Below are 12,927 nucleotides of genomic sequence, written 5' to 3'. Positions count from 1 at the left end.
CAAATGGGAGGATTTCAGCCCACACTTTGGGATGCAAAACATCAGCTTGTATGCTTTTTGTATGGTTACAGAAAGTGGAGATAGCCATACCTTCCAATTCCAATACATTCTCACCAGTGTCTGAAAGCTCCTCAGTTTGGTTTTCAGATTCCTGAGTCAGGTCTTTCTCTTCATCAGTCTGTGCATTTTGGTCTTTCAACAACATTTCATCCAAGGTTTTCAACTCCTCAGAGATTTTTTCTACTTTGCGTTTGGTATCAGCTGTGCGCGGGGGGGGGGGGGGGGGGGGGGGGGGGGGAAAAGAAAGAGAGGAGAGAAAAGTTATCAGTACTGAAATCATTGCAAAAAATGTTTTCAATCAACAACTGCACTCCATGTACCCCCTCTTTTCCTTCAATTGTCATGTTTGAGGCTGTTGTAAACTAGTTTATGGAGATAGATTACCTCAATTAGTTGACAGTTATTTAATCTCACAGCTACTAGTCAGTGAACCTATGGACCTCAGTATCACATTTGCATTTGGTGCAATAGTATAGAACAATGGAGAGACTGCAACTTAGGGAGGGTACAATTGTGAAGGGGGTGCAGGAGCAGAGGGAATGGTGAACATATTGAAGGTGGCGAGAACGGTTAATGAAGCAAACCTATTTCTAGGTTTCATTAAGAGAGAGTATAGAGTACAAGAGCAGAAGGTGATGTTGAATATGTTCAAGACACATGTTAGACCTCAGCTGGAGTACAGTGTATGGCTCTGGGTGCCACTTTATGGAAAAGATGTAAATGCAGTGGAGTGTGCAGAAGTGATCTACAAGAATGGTTCCAAGAATGAGAAACGTTGATGTGGATAGGCTGAAGGAGCTGCAACGGCTCTCCTTAGAGAGAAGGCAGTTAAGGAGATTTCAGAAAAATATATTCAAAATCACCGAGCAGATCGGGAGAAGCTCACAAAAAGAAACGAGAGAGCATGAATTCAAAGTGATGCGCAAAAGAAACAAGGGCGATTTAAGGAAAAGGAAAATTGATACAAGTCGCTCAGGTCTGGATAATATGAAGGAGGCAGAGTCCATTCAAGGAACAAACTGGCATTAATGCCAGGGCGTGTTTGAAGAGACAGTACAAGCATAATGGGGCAAATGGCTCCCTTCTGTGCCAATAATAATTCAGTGACAGAGGGTGGTGAATCGTTGGGATTCTCTCTCCCAGAGGGCCATTGAAGCTCCGTGATTAGATAAATTCAAGATCGAGATTGAAAAGTTTCTCGTTATGAACATCATGGGTATGTGGATCACACAGGTGATGTGGTGTTGAGGTAGCTCAGCTATGATCTAGAATGGTGAAGCAGACTCCACAGGTTGAATAGCTGACTCCTGCTCCGATGTTCCTATACAATGAACCATTCGAAGAATCACAGTTTGATTTTTCACAAAGATTTTGCTGCTTTTTAGGCAAACAGTTGAGAAACTATGGCCTTAGATTGCCCCTGACCACCAACTGCTTACAGCAAAACTAGCAGATGTAACAAGTCGGGAATGTCTCATTGAGAATGCATTTCTAAAAGGATATTAACATTAGTAAAAGGCCAAAACACACACTGCTTCAATCTGAAGAGCCAGTGTCCCAGAGTCAAAAATCAGAAGCAGCAATTTATTTCAAATCAGACCAGAAGCTGGTGAGTTTAAAAGATCAAAGATTTCAAACTTTTATGGGTGTGGTTCACCTTTAGTCATTGATGGGAGAGTACTAAATGGTTTAAAACAAAAGGCTTATAAAAAGACTACTCAAGGAACCCATTTCCCATAAAGCAGTACTAAGTAACAAAGCACATCAGACCAAGGTTACAACCCAGAATGCAAATGTCCACCTGAAAATACGACCAACAATCCTGAGAGATTGGTTTAGTACTGGTGGGCAAGATACAATTTAACAAAACAAAAATCCAGTTGGACTGGAGGGAAGTCAGGACTATCAAGTGGACATATACTGTACATGTAACTGGAGTGAAACATTAATCAGCAGCACCTCAGCAGAATACATCAGAAGGGCAATTATTTAAAACTCAGGTGGGGATTTGTTTTGCTTCAACCCATCATTGAATCACCATTTACGGATATATTGTTGTTGCTCACTGGAATCAATCTTAAAAATAATGATTTGAAGCTTTTTGAGAAGAAATGTAAAAAAGTAGCATTCAACATTAAAAAATACCCTCATCTCATCTGGATTCACATCTTCCCCCCCCCCCCCATTTTCTTATTTGTAGCATTTACATTAAGAGGCCGCTCTTTTTAGGTCTATTGCCATAACCTTTAGCCAAGGTCCTGTTAACCAGACCTGGCAGCAAACAACTCCACTAGGAGTTGTGTCAGCTGATAAGGCACCTTCCCTTAATAGAAATCAACAGGCATCCCAAGCCCAAACAGAGAAAAGCCAAGGTCCCTTTACAGAGAGGACAGAGTCTTCTGCAAGGTCAGCAAGTGACATACAAATTTAATTGAGATTGTGAAGGAGGGGAGAGCAATGAGTGAACCGGATACATATCCCATACACTCACCACCTTAAATGTTACTTCATTAACTTTAGATTAGATGTAAATGTTACTAATGTCCAACCATTGTTTCCTGCTTGGTTCCAAAGTTAAGGACATGAAGCATTAGTGTAGGACAGATAAAAGTCATGGATTATCAGAATACTAAATTTCGTTAGAAACAAGGCCATTACAGTTATACCTTCATAAGGAAATACAATCATGCATAAAATACTGGTGTCAGTACAGGTCTAATCATGCACACATCATTAGCTCACCCTTGCTGATTGAAGATATTAAAATTTTAGTACTTACTGACTTGGGCCTTGACATACTCTACGTACTGTTCTGGGCTGAGGGCAGGTTGGCATTTAATTGGTTGAGGCTTGGAAACAACAGCAGGGCGCAAGTAAGGGTGATGGCAAATCCGAGTGGTGTGTATGGTTAGCACGTAATTACATGACTGAGGTTCATCCACTCGAGCTATGTAATCCCCAGATCCTTCTTCGCACATAAACTATTAAGAATACAAGTAGTAAAAAGAAAATAGAACATTTTGTTAGCATAGGAATGGCCCAAGTCATTTACCCATCAACATGATCAATAACTCCCCTGCCTTCGAAGCAATTCATTTCAAGGTCTCCCCAAAATCCAGGCACGTCAAGGAGAAATTCCACATACTGTATTCTGAGGCCGAGATTGGTTGGCTGCCAATTTGGAAGACATTAGGATCCTTTTCTCGGGGGGACTCAATGACATTTCCCAGCTCTCCTGGGTAGGTTTCTTAATGGAGTTGTTCCTGTTATCGAAAATCATGACAATTCACTGTTGTTGCTAGGGACTATCAACAGTGACTATTTTCACCAGCACTTTATACACTGTTAAAAATGCCAATATTTTCTAAGGGTAGAGGAGAGAAGTGAAAGAATGCAGGAAGCCAGTGTCCAAATCAGCAAGTGTGGACATTGTAGGCTGAAGCTGCAGAAGTGCAAATCAGGTGCTTTTTGAAAGGGGTACAGCATATGTTGGGCATTATTTAGGAGGGAAATGTAGTCAAAAAAGAGAAAAATGAGTTTTAACAAAAATGTAGACTAAGAGGTCATTAAAAAAGGACCAAACATGGATTTCCATTGAGAAGCTATTCTATGGAAACTGTCGCCAAACAATATCATGGCTTCCTTCTCATAGCGCCCCAATTTACCTATAGGATTCTACGTCCCAAGAGATGATACATGGATGCTTCGATATATTAAAACAAAATCATAAGATATAACGAAGAGGGGTTGACTAAACTGACTTTTCTCTCTGGAGAGGAGGAGGAGGGAAAAAAAGGTGACCTGATCGAGGTATACAAGGTAATGAGGTGCATGGATAGCCAGAGGGGATATAGTTTTAAGATATTAGGAGGAAGGTATAAAGGAGACATCAGAGGTAGGTTCTTTATGCAGAGAGTTGTGAATGCATGGAATGCGTTGCCAGCGGTGGTGGTGGAAGCAGAGTCATTAGGGACATTTAAGCGACTGCTGGACATGCACATGGACAGCAGTGAATTGAGGGGGGCATAGGTTAGGTTATTCTATTTCAGATTAGGAATAATCCTTGGCACAACATTCTGGGCTGAAGAGCCTGTCCTGTCCTGTACTTTTCTATGTTCCATTAAACTCTAGTTCCTTTCTTTAAGCAAGCTTCAGTGGGTGGCACGGTGGTTAGCACTACTGCCTCACAGCGCCAGAGACCTGGGTTCAGTTCCCGCCTCAGGCGACTGTGTGGAGTTTGCATGTTCTCCCCGTGTCTGCGTGGGTTTCCTCTGGGTGCTCCGGTTTCCTCCCACAGTCCAAAGATGTGCAGGTTAGGTGAATTGGCCATGCTAAATTGCCCGTAGAGTTAGGTAAGGGGCAAATGTATGGGTGGGTTTCGCTTTGGCGGGTCGGTGTGGACTTATTGGGCCGAAGGGCCTGTTTCCACACTGTACTGTAAAGTAATCTAATCTAATCTACTATAGAGCACGTGGAGATGAAACAGATGGTGGCATATGCTGGTCAAGTCTTCCCTAGTTGACCGAAAAATTGAACCATTTTAAAGTGTTACTCTTAAAAATAATGTAGTACCTCCTTAAAGGGCTGCTTCCTTTTCCACTGAAATTATACAATTGCAGCTTTGCAGAGTGCTAGTCACACATGCAATTAGTGACACCACATGGAACATTTAGGTATAGCACTACATAAAGGAACTAGCACTGCCCAAGGAAAACAAAGGCCAGTCAGTGAATCTACACTTACTATGTTGCAGTTACATCTATATTACTCTAGTATTGGACTCCCAGCTATTTCAGATCATCTTAAACTAATCACGATCAGAGACTTAGTCCTGCAAAGCAGTAGCATGCTATTAATCCACAATGACACTACTTTAAACAGATTGTGATTAGCTTAGTTTGCAGGAGCAAACATCAGGCTGTTTGCACATGTTTGTGTTTCTTCTCTATTCCCTACAGGTCTCGATCTACGAGAGAGGAAATACAAGCAAAAACATTTGCAAACAGCAAGACGCAGGGGACTTGCTGCACAAGTGAGTTTTATGTAGAAGCCTAGATTATCTTTCATACTGAAGAGTTGTGACAAAAAAAAAATGTACAAAAGCAGCTTTGCAACTTGAAGGTTTTGGCTGAAATCCAGCTACACTGCTGGAATGGAAGTCTTAATGGACAGCTCAAACAGACAAGTTCAAGCAGTTTACTGCAGTGATTACTCATGCATGCTACAACACCAGCTGATGTGAAACAAGTTAGTTAATTTACTGGGGTGTAGATGACAGGATCAAAGCAGTATTTATTCCCACTTATAGATCCCTCAAGAGCAGCACAAGTCAACCAAAAGCGTCACGTGGGCAGAACTGGATAAGGGTGGCATGGTTTCTTGGAGGGATATTAGTGAAACAGTTGAAGTTTTTAATTTTTTAAAAATCAATCATTCCCATAACTATGCTCTTGGCACCAAGCCACAAATTGATGGGATTTAAACCTCACTTCTGGGTCCTCTCTTCAATACAGTAACCACTAGATTAATGTATTTCCTTAATGAATGCCACACTGATACAATGGAGACCAGCTAAAGTCACAGTCAAGACATGCTGCTGAGACAAACAATTGAAACCATGCTATACCTGTCTACGGTGTTTCATCAAGTACCCCACAGGTTAATTTCCTTTTGCTCAGCAACATATTGCGAACCCATACATTAGGATGAATGCTCCATTTCCCCCCACCCCCTCACCTTAACTGGCAATAACAGAATGCTGCAGTGCTGACTTTTCAATCAATACTGGAAAGGAAGCCTTTACTAAATTAAGGCAATTTCTGCGTTTCAACACTTCAAACAATGGGCTGCCTGGATTGAAGTGTACAGTTTCAGTTAGTTTCTAGGATGAAGAGCCTGTAAACTTACCCTTACTTCAGCCTCCCTTGGCTTTTCATTGAGGTCACATTTGGATCCATTTACATAAGTCTGACTATGGTATCTTTTCAACTTATGCTGCTTTGAAGCCTGCAAATAAAGGGAATTCTTAAAAAGTATATAAACTTGAGGTTTCAAAACTATAAACTGAAAAAAAATGCATTCAACTCCTAAAGTGCCAATGGTCCATGGATGATAAAAAACACATCAGGGTGACAATGGAAGCAAACCGCATTGGATATAATTGGCCTTTCTCTGCCCCTTTATGATGTAAAATTCAATTGACACCAGCAACCTTCCATGAGCTGATCAAGTGATAATTTCTCACATGCGGGTTCACAAATTTCAAACAGGTTATTCAACCAGAGCAGCAGGAGGAAACATAATTAAGTCTGCCAACATCCATGCTTCTGGCAGCTGGGATACATAGCGATTGGAACCCGGGTCAATTTACTCTTTCCAACTCAAAGGCTACGTCTTCTGACTGACGTCTTCTGACTGACATCAGGCAAGTCAATTAAGATCGAAGACCAAGCCTCGCACTTTCCATCTATATGGCTCAAATGACTTGTTAGTTTAATTCGTGAGCCAACAAGGTCACTTACCCAAGCAATAAAACAATGTTTGACACAATAACACAGTTATGCCTACAAATGAAACAGGAGGTTGAGTCACTTCAAATTAATGCAACATTTTTGAAATTTGCAGGCTGAAGGCAGGAAGTAAAATATTAAAAGGTATCAGATATATATATTCTGAAAGCTTTTACACCTTTGACATCAAATATCATGCACTTTTTTAAAAAATGAAACTGCATTTCAAAAGTTAGCTAATTACAATGCCTGAATGAGAAAGTATCGATTAGCTGTTGACCGAAAGAAGGTAACGCTGGAAGATTAGCTTAATATTTAAACAGAAAATGCTGGAAATACTCAACAGGTCAAGCAGAATCTGTGCAGAGTGAAACAGAGTTAAATGTTTCAGGTTGAAGAACGCTCATCAATAATGTTCTAAAAAAGTCACTAACCAGAAACATTGAATTGCTATTCTCTCCACAGATGCAAGCTAATCAGCTGAGCACTTCCAGCATTTCTACTTTCATTTCATATATTCCAGCGTCTGCAAGATTTCACTTTATTTTTAGCTCAGCATTTGACAGAGGGAATTTTGTCTTTTAAAAAATTGCAAAATTTCTGTCAAGCAGTCATTCTCCATATCCACATGAAACAGAAATTAGGTAAAACCTGCCCAGGCATTAAAATGCTGCAATTGCACTGCCCTATGATCTTACCTTTCAGTCCCATGGGCTTGCAGTACTCGAGAAAGAGCAAAAACAAAAATGCATAGCTTCTATTTATTAAGGCAAGGAAATCAGAGATAGATATTTGCGCACAATTCAATGCTGCAATGGTGAACTATATATGTGGGGAAAAAAACTTGCATTTTATTGCGCCATTCATGGCCTCAGGATGTTCTATAGCCAATGAAGTACTTTTGAAGTGCAGTTGTTATTGTAAAGAAATGCGGTTGCCAATTTGCGCACAGCAAGGTCCCATAAACAGCAATGAGAAACAACCAGATAATCAGTTTTAGTGAAGTTGGTGGATAGAGGTGGACACTGGTCAGGCCACTAAAGAAAACTTCCTTACTCTTCTTTGACTAACATCATGGGATCTTTAATGTCTACAGAAGGGAGCAAGTATGATTTTGTTTAAACGTCTCATTTGAAAGACATCACCTCCCATGGTGCAACACAATACTTCACTGAAGTGCCAAGTCTCCAGAGTGGGACTGGAACCCACAACTTTCTGACTGAGGTGAGGGGGCTACCATTGAGCCACAGCTGACACATACCATTCAGTGTCTAGATTTGTTCAAACCTCAGAAATTCAGCTTAAAATAAAAGTGAAAATAAAACCACAGAGTTAATCACTCAACTGATGTAAGATTAACAGCCAAAGCAAATTGGCTAAGGACAGCACGAACAGCATTTACTTAAAGCATTGATCTTTTGGGACCTGCAGCAGATTGACATCAGACTAGCCTACCTATGATCGGAATTCATCCTTACCTTGGCAGTTTCATTGTTCCAGTCAAATTCAGATTCATAAAACCCAAGATACATCACATCTCCTTTAACTTCAGAATCTGAGCACAACAAAAAAATTAAAGCTAAAATGCAAACTCTGTCTTGAAAAGAAAGGAAAAATGTTGAGAACTGCATGCAGTGCAAAACGAACACTGCATTTACATTCTAGAGCTGGCAATGTCAGCAGCGCTTTAACATCGCATGTCAATCCAGAATGACTCCTGCAGCAGAGTTCACCTTCTGGAGGCAGCTCCTTACTATGTTACTCGTTTGCATTCAGTGCTTTGCCTTCAGTCACCATTAAGTTCTTGCCTGATCTCTCAACTCACCTGTTAAGAGGTCAGTATTACAGTTTTTACATTGCTGGCCTGTTAAAACATTATCCCTAACTTTAGGAAAGCTTTCAGGCCAGAAATCTCTCGGCATAAACAGGCCCTGACCAACACTGCAGATGCAGTGATTTGTCAACAAGCTGTACAATGGCAGCCTTAATGTAGTACAGACACTTTCATAAAATAAAACAAATTTACTTCGAGTTAGAGTCTGCTGAGCAGCATCAGGCATATGCACTGACACAGTAAAGTGAAGACAAATAGTTGAAAAATCACACTTTTATTACAATTATTGCTTGCATTATAATATAGACGTTCCTAGTGCAAACATCTCCAAGGGATTAGGGCAACTTTACCTGGAGGACAGGGATAGGTTGATACCTACCATTTCAATTGCCGACATGGGTTGGGGAGTAAGGCTGGCAATGGGAAGGTAAAATATCCATTTCTCTGCACAGGCAACAACAGTCAAAAATATGGGAGCTGTACTGGTTTATAGTCAACCCAAATTAGTGGGAATATCCTAACTATAGAGAAATATTTTGAATCTCATTTCTGTGGGCAGCACACATGTTAAATATTCTGAATATATGATTTTTGTGATTTTGGTTAAGTTTTGACTTCGTGGCTATTTCTCCAAGACCAGTACCAATACAAGAATGCTACAAACTCCTGTAGCTGCTTATTTCAGTACAAGGGTGCAAGTTTTGTCAGTAAGTCTCGCCAATTAAGAAAAGTTAGAGGGAAGTAGAACACCAGCTTTGCACTAGAATGGAATTGGATCAGTTTTACAAGATCAACAGCTTTTGAGAAGATTTGTAGCTCAAGTTGATGGTAAGTATAGAAGTAAGCTCGCTCGCTGAGCTGGAAGCTTTGTTTTCAGATGTTTCGTCACCATGACTAGGTAACAGCATCAGTGAGAGTCTTCAGTGAAGTGCTGGTGGTATGTCCCACCTCTCTATTTATAGGTATTGGTTTCTTAAGGTGGGTGATGTCATTTCCAGTTCTTTTTTCTCCCCAAGGGAAGGTAGACGGGATCTAAATTGATGGAGTTCTGGTTAGAATGCCATGCCTCTAAGAATTCTTGTGCGTGTCTTTGTTTTGCCTGTCCTAGGATGTGTGTGTTGTCCCAGTCAAAGTGGTGTTTTTCTTTGTCTGTATGTATGGAAAGCAGTGATAGTGGGTCATGTCTTTTGGTGGCTAGTTGGTGTTCATGCACCCTGGTGGCAAGTTTCCTGCTTGTTTGTCCAATGTAGTTTTTTTTTAAAACAGATCTTGCATGGCACGTTGTAAACAATGTTAGTTTTACTGGTAGTATCTAATGGATCCTTTCGCTTCATTAATTGCTGTTTAAGTGTGTTGGTAAGTATGTAGGCTACCATGATGCCAAGGGGTCTGAGTCAATATCATAGCAGTCAGCTTGAAAATATAGCACCTCTAGTGCTAATAAGTTTCAGAAAATGCAGGAGGGGGAATGTGAAAAGTTGAGAGCCAACATAGTCCAGTGAGAAGTTACAAACAACCCAAATCCAACATTATATTAACAAAAGCATTTTTTATTTACCTTCTGTGTGATATTGCTTGATATGTTGGCCATAACAAAATTCATATGTCCACCAGTCTTTGGTCTATAAGTAAACAAAGAAAAACAAGCTCCAACAATGAAACAGATTTGACAACGAACTGCAATTTAACCAAACCAAAAACACAGTAACTTTAGTTGGAAAAGAATGGGACAGTGTCATATTTTTCCCGGTCGATAAAGCATTACTTTTGTTTCAGTTTAGTTGCTCCTTTTCCTTACTACTTCAACATTTGGAAGACTGGAGGATAGGGTAGGAATTAACATTTTATGGTGTAGTTCATTACCTAGTCACCGCCAGCTCGCAGAAGCCAATGTGCTGGGCTCCATTTGCAATTGTTGTTCTACATGCAAGACTACCAGAAACCATTTTTAGCAATCTTCTCAAATCAAAGGACTAATGTGGAAACATAATGATTGTGTTAGTGAAGTAAAACATCCATCTTCTGAAAAGAGATTAGGCCCTGGTTTCAACTTCTGCCACTATGTGCCTCTCTACAATAATTCACATTTGAATACGGTCTTGGAAAGTTACACAAAACAGAAACAGGTTGCAGTACACTGGCACAAAGGAAGAGTTACAGCCCTAATTACATGCAGTGTTCACGATCCTACAATGCAGTTGGTAAACCTCACCATCAGATATCAAGGATCTCTTGTTTGACCCCTGGTCTATTCAGGAGTCCATCATCAGCCAAAGGGCAAAAAGAAAATTCTCCAGCAAAAAAAAAAAGGACGAGAAACTTTTCAAGAAAAGGGAAAGGATTTCCAATCCTGGTCGTTGTTGTAGATTTAAGCATACATGGACATTGTAGGGGTCTCTTAGGTCATGGCTAAACTTAATGCTTCAAACCTGCAGGTAAAATAGCCAATAGGAAGAGCTACCGCAGGGTCTGCAGAGCCAGGATTGTATCACGGCAAATGGCAAATCCCCCAGGTGAAGAAAATTGGGGAAGAGTTCGGTGGAAGAGAGTTTGATGAGAGAGAAGGCATCTGTTCAAACAGCAATTAAAAATACTACGTATTATGACATTAGTGCTGCACAACTTTGCTCTTACAATTCAATTGCTTGGGAAGAGGGCAAGGACACCAGCAAGACTAGAGAATTACTTAATAGACACAGATTTAAAAAGAATAGATATTCACTTAAAGCAACAAACATTTAACTTCATTTTGCCAAAACGAGACCCTCACCTTTACAAGACAAGGTGCTGCATGCATCGGCTTCAATAGCTCAGAGATCCCTAGCCCAGAGTAGGATTGCGTCTCATCTTCAGCTTCTTGCTGAAATTTCAGGGCTTGAGCTGGTAGCCTGCACTCATACATCTGCTTGTATTTAGAAGATACTAGGACAACATCGTCGGATGGAGTCTGGATAACGAGGGGGAAAAAGGCAAAGTTAGACAGCAATCGCAGCAATTCTTTTGACCCCAGACCATATATCTAGTCCAGCTCAGAGCAATGGATCAAACAGTTCCATCAATGACCAAGATGCTGTTTATTTAAATGTAAAGGCAAAACCTCACATGCCGTAAAACCAGCTCATGTTCAACACAAATTACAGCTTCAGGGCAGCTGTTGGCATGGGAAAATATTGCCCAAGGGGCTCTCGTGGTGCAGTGGTAATGCCAGTGCGCGCCAGAAGGCCTGGGTTCAAGCCCCAACTGCTCCATAGATGCATCAGAAAATCAACCTGTTCAGATACATTAAAAAATCTAGAAATATCACCATGAAGCAGGAAAGGGCTTAAACATTCGTATTAATTTCAACTAACAGGACCACAAAAAAATTATATAACTTTATGAATTTAAACCAATCGTTAAGGAATATCTGGCATCATTTATACAATTTTATAAATGCATAGCTAAGTTTTGATATTTACTTGCATTGAAATTTTTAAGCCAAAAGTCAATTAGTTTCTTTTCTTTCAAAAAGAAAGTCACATATTTGTGAATTTCATTTAACTCTCCCACAATACTGAAATTTAATGAGATGGGGAGAAGAAACAAACAGCTTAAACTACAGTAGCAGTCCAAAGGGGATGGTATTCAAAAAGGTTGAGATATCAGGGGAAGTCTGATTGATATTCCCTTCTCTTCCATAAGCACCAAATCTTGGAAGTTCTGTTCCATTAGTTCCGGTTGTCCTCCAGGTACCTCCCCATGTACTGGTTCTAGACAGCGCTGTGCTCGAGCCATTTTGCAGAAAGGTTCACCACGCCAACTCTTGTTTTGAGATAAGCCTGCAAGCTGGTTTCAGAAACCGGAACATGGCAAATTTCAAACATGCTGCGTGAGGAGCTATGGCTTTTCACTTGGGTTAGCTGGGGTGTACAAAGTTTAAAAATCACAACACCGGGTTATAGCCCAACAGGTTTAACTGGAAGCACTAGCTTTCGGAGTGCTGCTCCTTCATCAGGTGGTTGTGGAGAAGAAGACTGTAAGACACAGAATTTATGGCAAAAGTTTACAGTTGTGAGGTAACTGAAATTATATATTGAAAAAAGACCTGGACTGTTTGTCATTTTAAAAGATGAGAGACTTAAACAATCCAGGCCTTTTTCAATATATAATTTCAGTTACATCACAACTGTAAACTTTTGCCATAAATTCTGTGTCTTACAATCATCTTCTCCACAACCACCTGATGAAGGAGCAGCACTCCGAAAGCTAGTGCTTCCAATTAAACCTGTTAGACTATAACCCGGTGTCAAAACTCACTGTTCCAGACATGTAATTTTTGGTGAAAACAGCGGAGTAGGAAAAACAGCAATTTAATAATGAGGTCCTTTCACTGCCTATCTCCCAACGAGGTGACAGAAACTGTTTTGAAAGAGGAATTTAGGCAGTTCGAAAGGACAGCAACAGCTCTCCATTTTCCCCCTGCTCCCACTCCACCCACGCACACAGAGCACAATTACTAACTCCTCACAGCACCCCATCACTGGA

At 40.5% G+C, this 12,927-nt stretch overlaps 1 protein-coding gene across 3 annotated transcripts in view; it reads right to left on the bottom strand.

Annotated features, from left to right (window-relative positions):
- Positions 1-12,927, bottom strand: part of os9 (OS9 endoplasmic reticulum lectin) — a 46,992-nt gene that overhangs the window by 22,633 nt on the left and 11,432 nt on the right. For 2 of the 3 annotated variants that reach the window (XM_043682092.2, XM_043682095.2), the window contains exons 2-7: positions 11,174-11,350; positions 9,962-10,025; positions 8,048-8,124; positions 5,968-6,066; positions 2,840-3,041; positions 91-261 (exon numbers count right to left, since the gene is read on the bottom strand). In XM_043682092.2, the coding sequence (XP_043538027.1) occupies positions 91-261; positions 2,840-3,041; positions 5,968-6,066; positions 8,048-8,124; positions 9,962-10,025; positions 11,174-11,350 (790 nt within the window). The remainder of the gene's footprint in view (positions 1-90; positions 262-2,839; positions 3,042-5,967; positions 6,067-8,047; positions 8,125-9,961; positions 10,026-11,173; positions 11,351-12,927) is intronic. The other variant, XM_043682094.2, reaches the window with a different exon arrangement.

This window comes from Chiloscyllium plagiosum, unplaced genomic scaffold (assembly GCF_037043375.1).
Source record: "Chiloscyllium plagiosum isolate Xiang-an unplaced genomic scaffold, Cpla_swu_hap1 HiC_scaffold_53X, whole genome shotgun sequence".
In the NCBI taxonomy this organism is placed as follows: Eukaryota; Metazoa; Chordata; class Chondrichthyes; order Orectolobiformes; family Hemiscylliidae; genus Chiloscyllium; species Chiloscyllium plagiosum.
The sequence above is the reverse complement of the archived record's forward strand: the minus strand, read 5'-3'. Positions and strand labels throughout refer to the sequence as shown.